The sequence below is a fragment of the Lemur catta genome, chromosome 1 (assembly GCF_020740605.2).
Source record: "Lemur catta isolate mLemCat1 chromosome 1, mLemCat1.pri, whole genome shotgun sequence".
Taxonomy (NCBI): domain Eukaryota; kingdom Metazoa; phylum Chordata; class Mammalia; order Primates; family Lemuridae; genus Lemur; species Lemur catta.
Genome location: NC_059128.1, coordinates 116,183,733 through 116,201,395, shown reverse-complemented (window position 1 = coordinate 116,201,395; position 17,663 = coordinate 116,183,733). Strand labels below are relative to the sequence as shown.

General features: G+C 53.4%; 2 protein-coding genes across 3 annotated transcripts; one reads left to right on the top strand and one right to left on the bottom strand.

Annotated features, from left to right (window-relative positions):
* Window positions 1-2,111: 2,111 nt before the first annotated feature.
* CALR (calreticulin) lies at window positions 2,112-6,317 on the bottom strand. Its single transcript, XM_045550383.1, has 9 exons — window positions 6,121-6,317; window positions 5,657-5,758; window positions 5,263-5,466; window positions 4,723-4,817; window positions 4,424-4,633; window positions 4,224-4,337; window positions 3,984-4,127; window positions 2,940-3,032; window positions 2,112-2,857 (listed from the first exon to the last, which is right to left on the bottom strand). The coding sequence occupies exons 1-9, from the start codon at window positions 6,209-6,211 to the stop codon at window positions 2,657-2,659; spliced, it is 1,254 nt and encodes a 417-aa protein (XP_045406339.1). The 5' UTR covers window positions 6,212-6,317; the 3' UTR covers window positions 2,112-2,656.
* Window positions 6,318-9,692: 3,375 nt separating this feature from the next.
* On the top strand, window positions 9,693-17,413 carry FARSA (phenylalanyl-tRNA synthetase subunit alpha). Of its 2 annotated transcripts, none has more exons than XR_006734810.1 (13): window positions 9,693-9,875; window positions 12,357-12,494; window positions 12,569-12,667; window positions 12,742-12,860; window positions 13,606-13,698; window positions 13,796-13,924; window positions 14,000-14,115; window positions 15,469-15,553; window positions 15,650-15,749; window positions 15,848-16,016; window positions 16,121-16,198; window positions 16,342-16,594; window positions 16,987-17,075. XR_006734810.1 is itself a non-coding variant. In XM_045550367.1 (13 exons), the coding sequence occupies exons 1-13, from the start codon at window positions 9,729-9,731 to the stop codon at window positions 17,123-17,125; spliced, it is 1,527 nt and encodes a 508-aa protein (XP_045406323.1). In that variant the 5' UTR covers window positions 9,694-9,728; the 3' UTR covers window positions 17,126-17,413. The 2 variants fall into 2 exon arrangements, 1 of the variants encoding a protein (XP_045406323.1); XM_045550367.1 differs by having other exon boundaries at window positions 9,694-9,875; window positions 16,342-16,456; window positions 16,987-17,413.
* Window positions 17,414-17,663: the final 250 nt, after the last annotated feature.

Genomic DNA, 17,663 nt, shown 5'->3' with positions numbered 1-17,663 from the left:
CGCACGAGAGACTTCTTAGGCCAGGCATGCGCAGACCAAACTCTGGGCTGCAGGAGGGGCGGGGCTTCTTGCTCTGCTCGCACACTTGTCACGTGGCTTCCTGAGTGACGCCATGCTCGTTAGCGGTGACGTCATGTGGCCACAAAATGGTTCCAGTGTCCCCACTTCCACGCCCAAATGTTTCTTTATTGACGTTGAACAAAATTTTTCATGTACCTGTATTTGTTATAGATGTTTGTGTTTCTTCCATAAATATCGTTTTCTATGATTTTTGCCTTTTCAAATGAGTTTTATTCTGGATTGGCCACCCTGGCAGTAACCCGTTAGAACACTGAAAGTGAAAGTTACTCAAAACTAGAAAGAATACCGGAAAGATCACCAAAAATGACTGAAAAAATATTTTTAGAATTTTTTTTAAGTAGGCGTCTCACTCTGCCGCCCAGGCTGGTGTGCAGGGGGCGCATTTTGTGGCCTCCATTCATTATTGAGGGAGATCTGAATTTTTGAAATGAACCTACAGTTCTAATTCCCAGCTCCCACTGATTTGTTAACCCCACTATCCCCAGTCCGACCCCAAAAGTAGTTAATGAAGATGTTCACTTTCATGTCTCCTTATGCTGAATACATAATTCTCATAAATCCACCCTAAATGCACCAATCCTGGAGGCTTCCCAGAGGGGTTGGGCTGGGCCACAGGAACCCAGAAGGAAGAGAAGCATGAAAGTCTAAGGAATAGGGGGAGTTGGGGGGAGGGCTAGTTTGCCTGAACTGGGGGGTGCGTTAGGGCAGCAGTCCCCAACCTTTTTGGCACCGGGGACTGGTTTCATGTAAGACAATTTTTCCATGGATGGGGAGGCCACAGGGGTTGGGGACCGCAGCTTTAGGGAACTGGATAGAGGTGAGGCTTGGCTTGATCTCTCAGTAAGGAGCTGGTGTGTGGGAGTGATAATTGGTTGCAGAGACCAGAGGCTGGGGCAGCATTCCCATGTCCTGAACTGGCCATTAACCTCCAGACGTGCTCTTTTCAGCATACCTATCCACTCACCCAAGCCAGGCAGTCGCCTGACACCTCACCCATTGCCCAATTGCAACTCCTGTTGCTTTTCCCTCCACGCCCAAGCTTCCACCAGTTAGCCAGGGCCAATGGAGAGCTTCTTAACTCTTGCTGCTGCAACAAGGGACAGAGAATTCCTCCCATTCTCCTACCCACTCACTGGACTTTAAGCGGCAGCCTCAAGAACCCCAACAGAGGTGGGCCCAGTAGTCCAGGCCCTCAAACTCTGCTCCCTCCCTTGGGTCCACCTCTTTCCCAACTTGCCCTTCAAGACTATGGGTCACTGGGCAAGTTACATCCCATCTCTGAACCTATTTCCTTGATTATAAAAAGAATTAATATCTTTGAACACCCCTGGCTGGTATAAAAATGTTTGAAATTGTGCAATTATGCTATGTAGTCATGCTCTTTTGTAAGACACAGAGGTCTTTGCTGTCACCCAGGCTGGAGTGTGGTGGGCTGATCATAGCTCACTTGGAGCCTTGAATTCCTGGGTTCCAGCGATCCTCCTGCTTTAACCTCCTAAGTAGCTGGGACTACAGGTGTGCACTGCCAAAACTATTTTTTTGTAGGGACAGGGTATTGCTATGTTGCAGACATGCGTCTTGATCTCCAGGCCTCACCCTCCTGCTTTGGCCTCCCAAAGTGCTGGGACTGCAGGCATGAGCCACTGTGCCCAGCTAGTCTTGCTCCTTAATATGCAAGAGGTACATACGGCTCTGTAAAATGTACAAGTATGTGATAGTGGCCCAGATGTGAGTTCAAATCCCTGGCCCCAACCCCTAAGTTCAGGATCTTAGTTGTCTTAATCAGACTAGTACAAGAACCAAAACTTGACAGCTGCAAGGACTCAGTGAGTTATACATGGAGTATTTACAGCAGCAAGTCATTATCTCATTGGTTTTGGGGTTATGAGGTAAATAAAGGCCCCTATAATCTTGTAGAACACTCAGCCAACCTTTTAACAGCAACTGGAAAATGAGCCTTACTCAGGAGTCACCCCTGAGCCACCAGAATCCCTGGACATCTGTCCTCCCCCAAAAGGAGATGCAGGAGGGGGAGACACAAAACTTAATTTAATAGAAATTTTGTTTGTAATTCTTACATTCTCAGTGTGAGCCCAGCTGGAACCTGCTGCCCTACCCCAGAAGTGGCCCAGTCCTGAGGGCAGCAGAAGATAAAGGGAAGGGGGAAATGGGAAGAGCCCCAATTCTTTCTCAGTGCTGGGGGACTGGAGATGCCACCCCCTTCTCCTGCCACCACCCCCCCCCCCCCCCGGCTCCAGGAAGGAGAGAAGGTGGAATCTCAGGCCTGTGGCTTCTCCTCCACACAGCTGCCCCCACGTTGGAGAGGAGAGACAGGCAGAGAGATGTCACTCAAGAAAGAAGAGAACCAGAAGTGAGGGGTGAAAGAGAATCCAAGACAGAACACTAGTTTAAAAAAAGGGGGGGGGGACAGAACCAAAAATTCACCCCAAACCTGAACCTGCCTGGAAAAAAATGAAAGTTCTCTAGTCTCATAGAGACATTATTTGGCGCGGCCGGCTCTGTGGCAGGGTGCGCTCAGGCCTCAGTCCAGCCCCGGAGGCAGGTGGCACGGCCTCTACAGCTCGTCCTTGGCCTGGCCAGGGGTGTCTTCCTCTTCGTCGTCCTCTTTGTCCTCTTCATCCTCTTCATCCTCGTCTTTGTCCTCCTCATCTTCCTTGTCCTCAGCCTCCTCTTCCTCCTTGCGCTTCTTGTCCTCCTCTTCCTCTTTGAGCCTCTGCTCCTCATCCTGTTTGTCCTTCATTTGCTTCTCTGCTGCCTGCACGAATAGACCACACCCCTCAGCACCTGGCACCCCTGGCAGCCCTGCCCACCCCCCAAAAATCAGAAGCAGGCCCCACCTTTGAGACACCCCACGTCTCATTCCCAAACTCCTCGGCATATGCCTCATCGTTGGTGATGAGGAAGTTGTCAAAGATGGTGCCAGACTTGACCTGGAAGGGAGGAATGGAGGGAAGGGTGGTCAGAGGTGACACCCACTAGCCCTGGCTTTGGACAGGGCTCCCACCCATGTTCCTATAACCACCACACATTGTTGCCTGCCACCTGCTTCTGCCAAGGGTGTTAACATTCCCGACACTGAAGCTAGAAAGACAGAGATTGTGGGGCCACACTGCCTGGGTTCAAACCCCAGCTCTGTCGTTTCCTGCCTATGTGATCTTGGGCTACTGACTTCATTTCTCTGCAGTCCAGTTTCCTCATCTGGGACTCAACACCCCTTACTTAGTCAGTTACTATTCGGATACCTGCTACCTGCCAGGATTTGTCCTAGGCACAGAAGGTATTACACTGCCCAAAACAGACAGAACATTTCAGTCCCAGCTAATTTTATGCCTTTTTTTTTTTAAAGAGGCAGGGTCTTGCTGTTGCCCGGGCTGGAGTGCAGTGGCACAATCATAGCTCGCTGAAGCTTAGAACTCCTGAAAAGTGATTCTCCCAAGTTGCTGGGACTATAGATGCATGCCACCATGCACGACTAATTTTTTTATTTTTTGTAGAGATGGAGTCTGGCTATGTTGCACAGGCTGGTATCCTAACTCCTGGCTTCAAGCGATCCTTCTACCTCAACGTCCCAAAGTGCTGGGATTACAGGTGTGAGCCACCAACGCCCAGCCCCAGCTAACTTTCTAATTGGGTTATCTGACCACCCTCTAGATCATTAGGGGTAGTTAAATAAGTTCATTTGCATAAACATTCCAGGAATTACTTGACACATAATAAGAACTCAAAAGGAGACAGATCAGAAAATACCTCAGGGAAAAAAAAAAAACACCATTTTTGTGTCAGACCTGTCTGGGGTTGAATCCTATCCTGTCCCTTTCCTCCTGGGTGACTCTGACCACTTGAGCTCCCCTAGGGATCCTCCTCTTCCCTCCTTGTCTCACCTGCCAGAGATCAAGGCCCAGCACAGCAAAGCTATCATAGGCGTAGATGTTGGCATCAGGGGAGTACTCAGGGTTGTCAATTTCTGGGTGGATCCAGGTGCCCTTGTAATCTGGGTTGTCGATCTGCCGGGGCTTCCACTCGCCCTGTGGAAGGAAAAGGGAATTAGAGGGTGAGTGGGTGAGTGAGGTGCACTGCCCCCCCACTGTGAGCCCAGCTCTGCTGACAGCCCCCAGGCCCACCTTGTACTCGGGGTTCTGAATGACTGGTGGCTCCCACTCTCCATCCATCTCTTCATCCCAGTCCTCAGGCTTCTTAGCATCAGGGTCAGGAATGTGCTCAGGCTTGTCCCAATCCTTGGGGGAGGGACATGAAGAGGTCAGAGGTGGCCCAGCTGTCTTCCACACCCTCCGAGGGAGAGAGCCCCTGCCCAAGCACCAACCTCAGGTTTAGAGTCTGTGGGGTCATCAATCTTGGCCCGCTCATCCCAGTCTTCCGGCTTGGCAGCATCAGGATCCTTTATCTTCTTGGGTGGCAGGAAGTCCCAATCGTCCTCCAAGGAGCCCGACTCCACCTGGCTGTTGTCAATCTTGACCTCGTAAGTGTTGTCTGGCCGCACGATCAGCGTGTACAGGTGTGTAAACTCATCGTCCTAAGGAGGGTAGGAAGTGAGTAGCCCCCCTCACCAAGCTGGCCTCAGAGCCTCCCCTGACAGCCACTTGCAACCACCCCCAAGCACACCTTGCAACGGATGTCCTTGTTGATCAACACGTTCTTGCCCTTGTAGTTGAAGATGACATGAACCTTCTTGGTGCCAGGGCCACAGATGTCGGGGCCTAGGCGACAAGTAGATCAAGTTAAGAAGTCAGAGACTGCTCACCATTTCCAGGCCCTCACCCACATTTACAAAAGGAAAACTCAGTTCTTAAACTTGGGTCCGTCAAGGCTGAAAAAATGAGGTTTAGAACCTGACTCTGCCATGATGGGGCTGTGGGCGGAGACTTAAGTTAAAAGAAAAAAACAATGCTCTGGAACTCAACATCCTCATTTGTAAATTTGAAAGACACCTATGTATAATCATACAAACAGAATAGATCCACAGCCATAACGCAATAAATTGCTAACTGTGACCTATCCCTTTAGCTTCTTGTCCAGAAGAAAAACTATTTAAGTGCTTTCTATGCTCACAACATTACCTTCCGGGGTTATAAAGAACTCAGAGGGTCCCAGTCTCCCTCCAACTAAAGGGACAGAGGTCAGCACCAGGGCACAGCCCCTCACCAAACATGATGTTGTATTCCGAATCTCCGTGCATGTCTGTCTGGTCCAAACCATCAGGAAACAGTTTCACGTAACCGCCCCCACAGTCGATGTTCTGCTCGTGTTTCACAGTGAACTGCACCACCAGCGTCTGGCCCTTGTTGCTGAAGGGCTCAAATCTGGCCGACAGAGCGTAAAAGCGGGCATCCTGGCTAGTCTGCAACCCTGAGATGAGACCACAGTGAGGTCACTTTTGGGCCCTGACCCCCCAAGGGCCCTAAGACCTCGGAGGTACAGACGACTTCCCCCTTCCTCCACCTGCCCTGCTCCTGGGGGATTGTCCTGGCATGTGTGCTGACTACAGCTTCCACCAAGAAGTCCTCCTGGATTTGAGTACCCACTCTCAGGCTCTTACCTTTATCTTTCTCCTGGTCACCGTAGAACTTGCCGGAACTGAGGACGAATTTGCCAAAATCTGACTTGTGTTTGGATTCAATCCAGCGGTGGGTCCATCCATCTAGGGGGTCAGAGAGTTAAGTCAGCGCAGCAGGCCTAGTACGCCCTCCCCCACCAAACATCTGCCTAGAGCCCCAAGCTGATGGAGGTAGGGAAAGAGATCCCCCGATTCTCCCCACCCCAATATCTAGTTTCACAACTCGAGTAGCTTAAAAGATCATCGGGCGAACCCCAACTCCCGCCGCGGGAGGCCGCCACGCCCTCCACGCGCCCCGGGGACACAGAAGGAGGGATCGCCCGCGGCTGTAGTCCCCAAGGGCCACCGCGTGGGCCCTCTGAGCGGTAAGTACAGACGACAACGCAGATCCGGGCTGGGGGGCAGCCGCGTCGTCTGGGCGGCTTCGAGGCGGGACCAGGCGTTACCTCCGTCCAAAAACTGCTCCTTGAAATAAACGGAGGGCTTAGCGGCGGCCAGGCCGAGGAGGCCAAGCAGCAGCGGCACGGATAGCAGCATGGCGGGCTGAGGGGGCGGGGGCGCGCGGGCCCTTTAAAACAACCCTCCGGCAGCGGCTCTGCAGTACAGACGGACGCTGCTGCCCGCCAGGCGCCTTTATACACGCCCGCCCCTCAAACCAACCTGACCCTGCCCTTGAGCCCTCCCCCTACGCTTTATCATTGGTCCGAGACTACGGCCCTTCCTTTCCATTGGACCCTCCTCGGCTCAGCAGGTTCGGCTGTGCCTCGGAACGCTGCGTTCCCAGATGGCCGATTTCTATTGGCCGCACCAATGGCCAATGAGGGTCGACCACGCGTTGTGGGGGACGCCCACTGGTGGGGTGGGGGCCGTGAGCCCCTAGTTGCAGGTCATGTGACTAGACCTGAGCCCAGCCCCGCCCTTAGCCGCGCGCGTCTTTCCTCATCTGGGCGTTTAAAAAACCCGGGCGAGCGCAGGTGTGTCCGCGCGGAACCGGGACACTTCTCCAGCTTGGCCCCTTCCTATCCCCTCTACGTGGAAGGGGTGGGCAAGGCTTTCCTAGCCACTTCTTACTCTGCACTTGGGGAACCCCACCCCAACGCTCCCCCTCTCTCCACCTGGGATGGGACAGAGCTCAGGGGCTGGGGCTGTGGGGCTTGGCTGCACCCTAGTGCTGCTACCGCCGTGAAGGCCGTGGGGTCATTGCCAGCTCTCTCCTACTTCCGCCCCCCTAGCGCCCGGGCAGCCTGTTGGATTCCTGCTGTGTGACCTGGGGCAAGTCATTTAGTCCCTCTGAAGGGACAGGCGCGCCCTCTCTGAGTGGCCAGGAGGGGCTACCCTGGCCAGATGCTACCTGGCAGAAATGCTTTTAAAGTTTTTAGAGCTGTCTCAGGACAGAGAGGAAGAAGGGCTGAAGGCTCAAAAGATGTGATTGTAGGCTGTGGCTCCTAAGATGGGGGTAGGTTTATTACCCTGTCGCAGCCGCCCCTTTACTCTCCTTTCAGCGGTAAATGAAAGGGGTCGCTGCCTTGCGGTCTCCCACAAACTGCCTGGCTTTTGCAATTAAACGGCTATAGGCCAGAGAGTAGGGGGTTCCGTTTAGGGAGGAAAAGAAGACACAGATGGCCCGGAAGATAACGTCCTAGGAGATGGATGGGCAGGACCCCTGGGTCTGGAGTCTTCTTCTGAATCTGGAGGCACGTGACTGAGACCAGCACCCTGCCCTCCTGCTATGAAAGGAGGAAGGAGAGCTTGGGGGTTTCCAAACTCTGAGCAAATGGGCGCTGGGCTTGGGGACGCTGGAGTGGATTGTGGAAGGGGGAAGGGAGGATTCCCAGCAAAAGAGTGGGAACGGGCTGTGTCCTCGCTAGTGGTGGCAACTCAGAAAAGGGATGAATGAAAAAAAAGAGAAAAAAAAATTACTTGGAAAGGGCCTTTGGTTAAAAATAGAAGAAAAGGGAGACATGAAGAGTAATGGGGAAGTTGGGTTCTGCCCCTTCTCCCAGGCAATATCCAGTATTGCCTAGCCTGCCCCCACCCCCACCCCTCAAGCGGCTGCCAGAACCCGTGGTGACCCCCCCAGGCCTGCCACTGACCCTCCCACCTTCCCTCCAGTCCTGTGTAATGCACATCTGGGCTTGGTGCCTTCTGCCCAGGGGTAGACACTGCCTGTCTTGTTCCCCTCACTACCCCCAGTGTCTCCTGCAGCACCTGGCACAGAACAGGCTTAAAAACTAATTGTTGTATGACTGAAGAGAGGAAGGAAGGACTCTTGTGGAAATGAAATAAACAAAAAGAAGAAAGAAGGGACTTTGAGGGACATGTCCTGAATATAGGACCTTACTGTATGGTCAGAAATGGGGGATATCAGTAACCCCATATTACAGGCTCAAATAATAATTGTGATGTTAAATGAATAAATGTGTTCTGTTGCCTAACACATGGTCCATGCATAATTTAGTATCACCAGTGCTGTGTGTACGTGTGGGGCACTGTATCACTTAATTCTCCCAATAACCTGGGGTCATATCTCCAGCTGGGCAAGAAAGTGAGGCACAGAAAGATTCCACGATTTGGCTGATGAGATAAACAGCAGATCTGGGGTTAGAATCTACCTGTGATGTCTAATATAGTTGCCACTGGCCACATGTGACTGTTGACCATTTGAAATGTGGCTGGTCTGAACTGAGATGTGCTGTAAGTGTAAAATACACATCACATTCTGAAGGCTTCATATGAATAAAAGCATAAAATATTTCACTAGTAATCTTTATATTAAGGGTTGAAAAAATCATCTGGATGCACTAAAGTAGTTTCGCGAAGTTAATTTGACTTTTTTTTTTTTTGAGGCAGGGGTCTAGTTCTGTTGTTGTGTTGCCTGGGGTAGAGTGCATCATAGTTCACTACAATCTCAAACTCCTGGGTTCAAGCAATCCTCTTGCCTCAGCCTCTTGAGTAGCTAGGACCATAGATGGGCACACAACACCACACCCTTCTTTTGTAAGTTACCTGCTGCTTTTGCCAAAAAAAAAAAAAGAGAAGAGAAAATTAAATAAAAAAGAAAAAAAAAAAGACAACACCACACTAGGGTAATTTTTTACTTTTTTGTTGAGACAGGGTCTCACTATGTTGCTCTAGCCGGTCTTGAACTCCTGGCCTCAAGCGATCCTCCCACCTTGGCCTCCGAAAGTGCTAGGATTATACGTGTGAGCCACTGTGCCCAGCCAGGAAATTTAAAATTACATTTGTGTCTCACATTACGTTTCTATAAGACAGCACTGATCTAGACTATACATTATTGCCCTGACATACTGATTTTATCAGAGCATGGGAGTGGACCTGGAGGGTTATAATTTCTGACCCCATTTCTACCAAGTCCCTGTAGAACCTTGGGCAAATCATTATCAACCTCTGAGCCTCAGTTTCCTCGTCTGTGAAATGGGGGGTTATATCAGTGTCTACATCATAAAGTTTTGTTTTGGGGAGAAATGAAATAATATACCTGAAGTACTTAGCACTGGAATGGGCACAGAAGAAGTTGTCCATACAAGTTAGCTGCCACCTTAACTATTAATATTACTAGATGAGTCCTTCTCCCCTCTATAAATGGGGAATGGTCCCTACCCAGCCTCCCTTTGAAAATTTCAAAGCAGTTTACATGCAAAATGACCATCTTCGGAGCCCACCAGCTACTGCCCTCCCCCAGGGCAAAAGACAATCTCAGACGGGCAGAGGGCTCCCAGGCTCAGAGAGGGTGAAGTCCAAGGTCACACAGCTCGCTGGAGGGGAGGTTAGTTGAAATTCAAAACAGAACTGTGCTTCTGACCTGGAGGTCACCTATTTTACCTCTTTGGTCAACCAGACTCCAATGAACGAGGCAGAGTGGAGGTAGGGCCCGAGTTCCTTGCACGCCTGCGGCTCTTTAGCCACACCCAAGATGGCAAAGCACTAAGTCTACACTGCGCTTGGCACACTCAAGATGGCGGACCAAACTCGGGGTTCCGGTTCCGGTTGCTCAGGCTGCGGCCGGGCCACGCCGCGCGCGCTGGGAGTAGCCATGGCGGATGGTCCGGTGGCGGAGCTACTGCTGCGGCGGCTGGAGGCGGCCGATGGCGGCCTGGACAGCGCCGAGCTGGCGGCCGAGCTGGGCGTGGAGCACCAAGCGGTGGTGGGCGCCGTGAAGAGCCTGCAGGCGCTGGGCGAGGTGAGCCAAGCCGCTGATGTCGGGTGCCTCGCTTTTGCACCTGCAGTCCCCTTGGCGCAAGGGCCCTACTTCCAGGCCAGACTCGCTCAGGTTTGGTTGGGGGTGTTATACATGTGTCCGCGCCGGGATACGCAGGAGGAGAGTCTGGAACGAGTGAAGGCCCGGACGCACGGGTGTTCCTCATGCAGTAAACATCCATTGAGGAATGAATGATCAGCCTGGGGGTGGCGGTGTACGATGGTGGATAAGGAAGACGCGGTTGCTGCCTCCATGTAGGTGGTGATCTAATTAGGGAGGTGCTCAAGTGACCAGAGTAATAGTAGGGTAAGCACAGGAAACCCAGCGGTGACAGCTGACCCAGCCTTGGGGGTCAGTGAGAGCGGCCTGGTGGAAGTGACAGCTGAGTCAGGTCTCTGCACTGTGGAGGAAAGCCGAAGGAAAGCCATGGCACTTGAGGGATCAAGGGCTGGAGGTTTGGGGGATGACAGGTGGTGACAGAGACCAGCACAGCCAGAATTGCAAGGCCTTGTCGGTCTTTACGTGACAGGGGTACTGGGGAGCTATAACAGACGTTGGAGCTGGTGGGATGTGCCAGCTACATCACCTTAGGAAAAATAGGCAGAAGCAAGACTGGAATTGGATTGGATGAGAGCAGAGGCTGGCACATACCCAAGCTAGAAGCCATGATGTCTGGCAGTGGGTAGGCAGCTGCAATGGGGAGTGGGCACTGCCTGAGATTCAGGACCAGGCTGAGGGGAGCAGGGATGAAGCCCAGCCTTCCAATTTGGGCAAATGGTGGGTGATGGAGTCACAGGAGGAGGATGCTGAGGGGCCAGTGGGCCACCCAGGAGGAGGTTAGATCCATGAGGCCAGGATGTGGGCTGTTTATTCATCAAACTCTTACTGTGTGCCCCACTGTGGTCTCAGCTTGTCCAATCCTTACCATAATCTTAGGCTGATGGCACTGTTATCCCCGTTTTGCAGATGTGACAACTGATGGTCAACATTGGTTGGTAACTTGATCGGTATCACTAGAAGGGGCTGGCAAATCCAGATTTGAAATTAGGCACTCAGGCTGCAGAGCCCAAGGTCCTTAGTGCAGAGATGTTGCAGCTATGGTGTGTGGGGTGACAATACCTCGATTGATATGAAATTACCATTTGTGTTGATCACAGAGGGTTAAATAGTGCCAATTTAATGTAGTTCAACCTAATAGCAATAATAGCAACGATAATATATTAGTAGTTAGAATTCATGCAGCACTTGTCACATATTAAGAACTCTGGGCTGGCCACGGTGGTTCACTCCTGTAATCCTAGCACTCTGGGAGGCCGAGGCTGGAGGATCACTGGAGGTCAGGAGTTCGAGACCAGCCTGAGAAAGAGCGAGACCCCATCTCTACTAAAAAATAGAAAGAAATTATCTGGACAGCTAAAAATATATAGAAAAAATTAGCCGGGCATGGCGGCGCATGCCTGTCGTCCCAGCTACTTGGGAGGATGAGGCAGAAGGATTTCTTGAGCCCAGGAGTTTGAGGTTGCTGTGAGCTAGGCTGATGCCACGGCACTCAAGCCCGGGCAACAGAGTGAGAGTCTGTTTCAAAAAAACAAAAAAACAAAAAAAAAACTCTGTATTCAGCGCAAGCAAGAGTAAGACCCCATCTCTACAACAAAATAGAAAAATTACCTGGGTGCAGTGGTGCACACCTATAATCCTAGATCCTTGGGAGGCTGAGGCAGGCGGATCACTTGAGCCCTGCAGTGTGAGGTTGCAGTGAGCTGTGATGATACCACTGCACTGTAGCCTGGGCAACAGAGCAAGACCCTGTCTCTATATTTTTTTCTATGTATTATATTAATTCATTTACATTGAAATCCTCTGAGGTAGAGCCCAGCACACACTTGTCTTATGGATGAGAAAAGTCGCTCAGAGAGGTTAAGCAACTTTCCTGAGGTCACACAGTAAGTGAGAAGCAGAGCTGAGATCAGAACAAAGGAGGAGCTAGGACCTGTGGGTCCCGCCTAGCCTTGTTCCTGTCTGCATGACCATGGACCTGTCCTCATCTGGGATCCTCAGGCTTCTGTTTGTAATGTGGGCCTCCAGGGCCCTTCTCTGACACTGCCAGGACTGGGATGCAAACACGAACACAAACATGGAGATGAATCTGTTTACCTTAGACCTTAAAATCTGTCACAGGTTCAAAAGGGATAATATGAGTTTGTCCTCTGCCAGGTAGCATCAGTAGTACTTTACCTTGCCCTGGGAGGTGTGGTGGACCTTTATTAAAGTACCTGTGTTACATAAGGGAAATAGGTTCAGCGAGAAGAACTCCTTCTGTTAACATCACTTGACTGCAGGACGGTACACGTGGGGTATGAAGTCAGGTTCAGAGCCTGTGACTTGAACCTCAGCCCCAGTGCTATGGTGAAGGGTGCCTGGCTCTGAACTGCCCCCCTACCTGGGCCCCCCGTTTCCCTGCAGGTCATCGAAGCTGAACTTCGCTCCACCAAGCGCTGGGAGCTTACTGCCGAGGGCGAGGAGATTGCCCGGGAGGGTAGCCACGAGGCCCGTGTGTTTCGCAGTGTCCCTCCCGAGGGCCTGGCCCAGAGCGAGCTCATGGTAGGGACTTGAGGGGCAGGGGACAGGGTGGAGGTGACTCTCGTGCCCTACTCACAGCATCCTGTCTCCTCCAGCGACTGCCCAGTGGCAAAGTGGGCTTCAGCAAGGCCATGTCCAACAAGTGGATCCGTGTGGACAAGAGCGCGGCCGACGGGCCCCGGGTGTTCCGCGTGGTGAGTCCCTGCAGGCAGTTGGGCGTGTAGATGGGCAGGTGGACCCCTGGCCCTCACACCTGCTGTCGCTACAGGTGGACAGCATGGAGGACGAGGTGCAGCGGCGGCTCCAGCTGGTCCGGGGGGCACAGGCCGAGAAGCTGGGCGAGAAGGAGAAGAGCGAGCTGAGGAAGAGGAAGCTACTGACTGAAGTGTGCGTGGGCACGCCCTGGGCTTACCAGCATGGCTCTGTGGGGGGTGGGGGGGAAGAGCCGCCCTGCCCACACTTGGCCACAAGTGCCATCAGCCTCTTCTCAGCCCCCTTTCCACCCTGGTTGTTGAGCCCAGGCTCATGCCACCGCATGGCCTTTGCCCTTGCGGCACCTTCTGCCGAGAACTGAAGTCGACCCAGTGCCCACTGGCCAGGCTCATGGGACCTGGCCGGGCTAGTGGCTCTGTTCTCACGGGGCAGACGTCCCCTGTGAGCAGACACAGTGGCAGAGAGAACACAGACTGGAGCTGGGCAGCCTGATTGAAGTCTGGCCTCTGCCACGTACTATCTGTGTGACTTTGGCCAAGTCACCTGGCCATTCCCAGCCTTGGTTTCCTTATCTATAAAGCAGCCCCTTCTCACAGGACTGTGGGGGGGGCTTTCGTGGAACAGTATAAAACTGCTAGACTTTGCCTAAATTGTCACTCCCAGCTGTGTGCTTAGTACCTTCGAAAGGAGCCTGGCACACATTCTTTTCTCTGTCAGTGTTTGTTGAATGAATAAGTGAGTGAACACAGGGAGATAAGCGGCGGCCACATTGGAGGATTTCAGGTGATGATAAATGTCAGGAAGAAAATAAAAGCAGAGTGGCTTAGTGGGTAGCACTGGGATCCACATCAGATGGGAGATCAGGGAAAGCCTCTTGGAGGAGGTGACAGTGGCATCCCCTTTCCTCCTCTGGCTGCAGGACCCTGAAGACCTACTGGGTGAGCAAAGGCAGCGCCTTCAGCACCAGCATCTCCAAGCAGGAGACGGAGCTTAGCCCAGAGATGATCTCCAGGTGTGGGGTGGCCCCGTGTGAGGGGTAGGTGCAGGCCATGGCAGGGAGCTGGGACAGGTAGCCCTCACCAGCCCGTGCATCCCACATCCCCCCACAGTGGCTCCTGGCGGGACCGGCCCTTCAAGTCCTATAACTTCGCAGCCCGCGGCGTCCTCCCTGACAGTGGCCACCTGCACCCCCTGCTCAAGGTCCGCTCCCAGTTCCGCCAGATCTTCCTGGAGATGGGGTGAGCACCCGGCTGGGGACGGGCTGGCTCAGCCACCGGGCACAGGCAGTGCAGTCAGGCCACATCTCCCACCAGGTTCACCGAGATGCCCACTGACAACTTCATCGAGAGCTCCTTCTGGAACTTTGATGCCCTCTTCCAGCCCCAGCAGCACCCAGCGCGCGACCAGCATGACACCTTCTTCCTTCGAGGTGGGTCAGCCTCACCTTTTCAAGTCAGAGTGTTGCTCTGTTGCCCAGGCTCAAGTGCAGTGGCGTCATCATAGCTCACTGCAACCTCAAACCCCTGGGCTCAAGCGAACCTCCTGCCTCAGCCTCCTGAGTAGCTGGGACTACAGGCGCATGCCACCATGCCCAGCTACTTTTTGTATTTTTAGTAGAGACGAGGTCTCGCCCTTGCTCAGTCTGGTCTAGAACTCCTGACCTCAAGCGATCCTCCCACCTTGACCTCCCAAAGAACTGGGCTTACAGGCGTGAGCCACCGCGCCAGACTCTCATTTGTTTCTTTCATCGTCTTCATACCGTCTAAAATGGAATGACTTCCCGCAGGGGTAGTTATCTCTTACCAGGAGGGTAGGCAAGGTCACTGGGTGCCTGTTACCTGACTGGGAGCAGCAATGCCATGTTATTGTCATTGTCATGCCTCCCAAAACTTACTAAGCACTCTTTACATTCTAGCCACTGTTCAAATCTTCCTACCAACTACAGAAAGTGCTGTCACCCCCCCTTTTACAAATGAAGACACTGAGGCCCATAGAGGGAACATCACTTGCCTGGAGTCACAGCTCATAAATGCTGGAGCCAGGATTCCATCTCAGGCTTTTCAGGAACACCAAAATTGTGTCCCTGGAAGGGGATCTGAAAAATTTGCACATCCATGCAACAAATGTTCTCTGAGGCCCTCTTGTGTGCCATGGTCTCTGTTAACACAGTTGTCACAGGTGTGAATTAGACAGAAATCTCTGCCCCCGGGAGACCTGCAAGCTACTGAGGGAGATGTGGGTTAAATCCTAAGCAGACTACGTAATGGGACAGGTGACAGTGAACGCAGCAGGGGAAACTGGCGTGTGCACACGTGCGCACACATGGCAGAGAGTGAAGAGGTGGCTGTCAATTTATTTTTTTATTTTTGTTGTTGTTGTTCTTCTTTTTCTATGGATATTTAAATTAAATCTTTGCTCAAGCAAAAAGACCTAAGCAGGTGAGCCACAATTGGAGAAGGAAAGTTCTAGGCAGAGGGATTGGCCAGTGCAAAGGCCCTGAGGCCAGAGCATGTCTGGTGAGTTCACAGGTCAGCTGCAGGGAGTGATCAAGTAGAGGTAGAAGGAGACGAGGGCAGGGAGCCCCGGGGAAGACTTGGGCTCTTCCTCTGGGTGAGTGAGAGCTATAGACGGTTCTGGGCAGAAGAGGCACGTGACTGACTCAGGTGTCCCAGGCTGTGGTGGGGGCAGGGGTGGGAACTGCACATGTCACCCTCTGTCTCCTGTGCCGTGGCTATTTGAGAAATGCTCATTGACTGACCAGAAGCCCCTCTGCCCTGCCTAGATCCAGCCGAGGCCCTGCAGCTCCCCATGGACTACGTCCAGCGGGTCAAGCGGACCCACTCTCAGGGTGGCTACGGCTCACAGGGGTGAGGCAGGACCTGGACTTTGAGGCTGTGGAGGGGAAGGAGGTTGGGGTCGCTAGGGCCACAGCACGCACGGACTTCCTGCCTTTCCTCCCGAAGGTACAAGTACAACTGGAAGCTGGACGAGGCCCGGAAAAATCTGCTGCGCACGCATACCACGTCGGCCAGCGCGCGCGCCCTCTACCGCCTTGCCCAGAAGGTGCAGCTCGGCCTAGGCAGCGGTTGGGGTGGGAAAAGGATGCTGTCTTGGGGACCTTCTGACCTGCGCCTGGGCCTGGCCCGGCTGTCACCCCCTAGAAGCCCTTCACGGCAGCCAAGTACTTCTCCATCGACCGTGTATTCCGGAATGAGACCCTGGATGCCACGCACCTGGCCGAGTTCCACCAAGTCGAGGGCGTTGTGGCTGACCACGGCCTCACCCTGGGCCACCTGATGGGTGTGCTCCGGGAGTTCTTCACCAAGCTGGGTGAGTGGGCGGGCCGGGGTGGGCAGTGTTGGTGGTGCAGTGGGTGGGTGCCTTGGTCACCAACCTTATCCTGCCCACCTCCTGCCTGCCACCATCCCCTCCAGGTATCACTCAACTGCGCTTTAAGCCAGCCTACAACCCATACACGGAGCCCAGCATGGAGGTGTTCAGCTACCACCAAGGTCAGGGTGGGGCCTGGTGCTGGGGTTGGGGGAGGTCTCAGGCTGCCCACAGCTGGGCCCAGGTCCCCCAACTCCCAAGCTCACCACCGGGCCCAGAACCACCCACACACACTGTCCCCGTCCTCCGCCTCCTGCTCCCACAGGCTTGAAGAAGTGGGTGGAGGTCGGGAACTCTGGGATCTTCCGCCCTGAGATGCTTCTGCCCATGGGGCTTCCTGAGAATGTGTCAGTCATAGCCTGGGGCCTCTCGCTGGAGCGGTAAGTGTCTGGCTGCCTCGATGAGGTGTAGCTTTGGCACCATCCATCTACTGGGGACCCAGTGGAGCGAGAAGGATGATGACCAGCAAGATAAATAACTGCATTCAACAAATAAAGTCTAGAGCACGTCCGAGGGCAGTAAGTAAGGAGACCAGGTGAATAGGGAAGGCCTCACGGGGGAGGTGGCAGCTGAGAAAAGACTGGAGGTAGATGAAGGAGTGAGCATGAGAATATCTTGGGAAGGGTGTTCTAGGCAGCAGCCACAGCCAGTACAAAGGCCCCGGGGTAGGAATGAGGCTTGTGTGTTTGGAGAACAGTGAGGAGGCCAGTGTGGCTGGAGGGAGTGATTGAGGTGGGCAGAATAAGAGGATGTAAGGGGAGGGAGGTGACAGGGCGGATGGTGTAGGGCCTTGTGGGTCATAGGGAAAACTTTGGCTTTTTCCCTGAGGAAGGTGGGAGCCATGGAAAGCTTCTGAGCAGGGGTGAGCATGACGTGACCTAATGTTAAACTCTCTTCCCTCTCCCCAAAGCCCAACAATGATCAAATATGGCATCAACAACATCCGGGAGCTGGTGGGCCACAAGGTAAACCTGCAGATGGTGTACGACAGTCCCCTGTGCCGCCTGGATGCTGAGCAGAGGCCCACTCAGACACAGGTGGCTGCGTGACATGGGCTGCCCCAAGATAGCCTCGCCTCCTCCCTCCCCAAGTCCCTGCTGCTGAGCTCCTCTGCATCCCCGGCCAGTGACCCCCTCGTATTTATGAGGCCTCCGTGAGGCCAGCCTCCATGTCCCCTCGGTGTCTGCTCTTGCCCACCATCCCAGGACTAGGCTCCCAGGGGCAGAATAGCGGTGGCAGGTTCCTTCTGTCATCCTGTGGGCTGTCCACTGATGAGTATGAGTCACGGGGAGCCCTGTGGGTCAGCTGCTGTCTAATAAAGTGGGCAGTTGCCCTCATCTGGTGCCTTTTGTTAGAGGTGGGGGGGGGTCCCGTCAGGTCCCCCCAGCTCAACGTGCTGCCTGATGGGGAAAAAAACTGGGTGCTGGAGCCCTGGGTATGAAGGGTAGTGAGTTTGGGGTCTTGGATACTCAGAGATGGTGGCCAGCCTCAGCAAGACCACCTGGGGACAACTAACTCCGTCAAGCATTTACTAATCACCTTCTAGTGCCAGGCTTTCTTTAGGCAAATGAAACAGAAACCCCCTCC

Bases quoted from the DNA above. Each gene is read 5' to 3' on its own strand.
- CALR (XM_045550383.1), bottom strand. From the start codon at position 6,211: ATGCTGCTATCCGTGCCGCTGCTGCTTGGCCTCCTCGGCCTGGCCGCC. The intron at 4,634-4,722 runs GTGTGCTTGGGG...TACCCTCCTTAG, and splicing joins ACAAGGACATCCGTTGCAAG to GACGATGAGTTTACACACCT. The intron at 4,128-4,223 runs GTGGGCCTGGGG...TTCCTTCCACAG, and splicing joins TTCAGAACCCCGAGTACAAG to GGCGAGTGGAAGCCCCGGCA.
- FARSA (XM_045550367.1), top strand. From the start codon at position 9,729: ATGGCGGATGGTCCGGTGGCGGAGCTACTGCTGCGGCGGCTGGAGGCG. The intron at 13,699-13,795 runs GTGTGGGGTGGC...ATCCCCCCACAG, and splicing joins AGCCCAGAGATGATCTCCAG to TGGCTCCTGGCGGGACCGGC. The intron at 13,925-13,999 runs GTGAGCACCCGG...ATCTCCCACCAG, and splicing joins CAGATCTTCCTGGAGATGGG to GTTCACCGAGATGCCCACTG.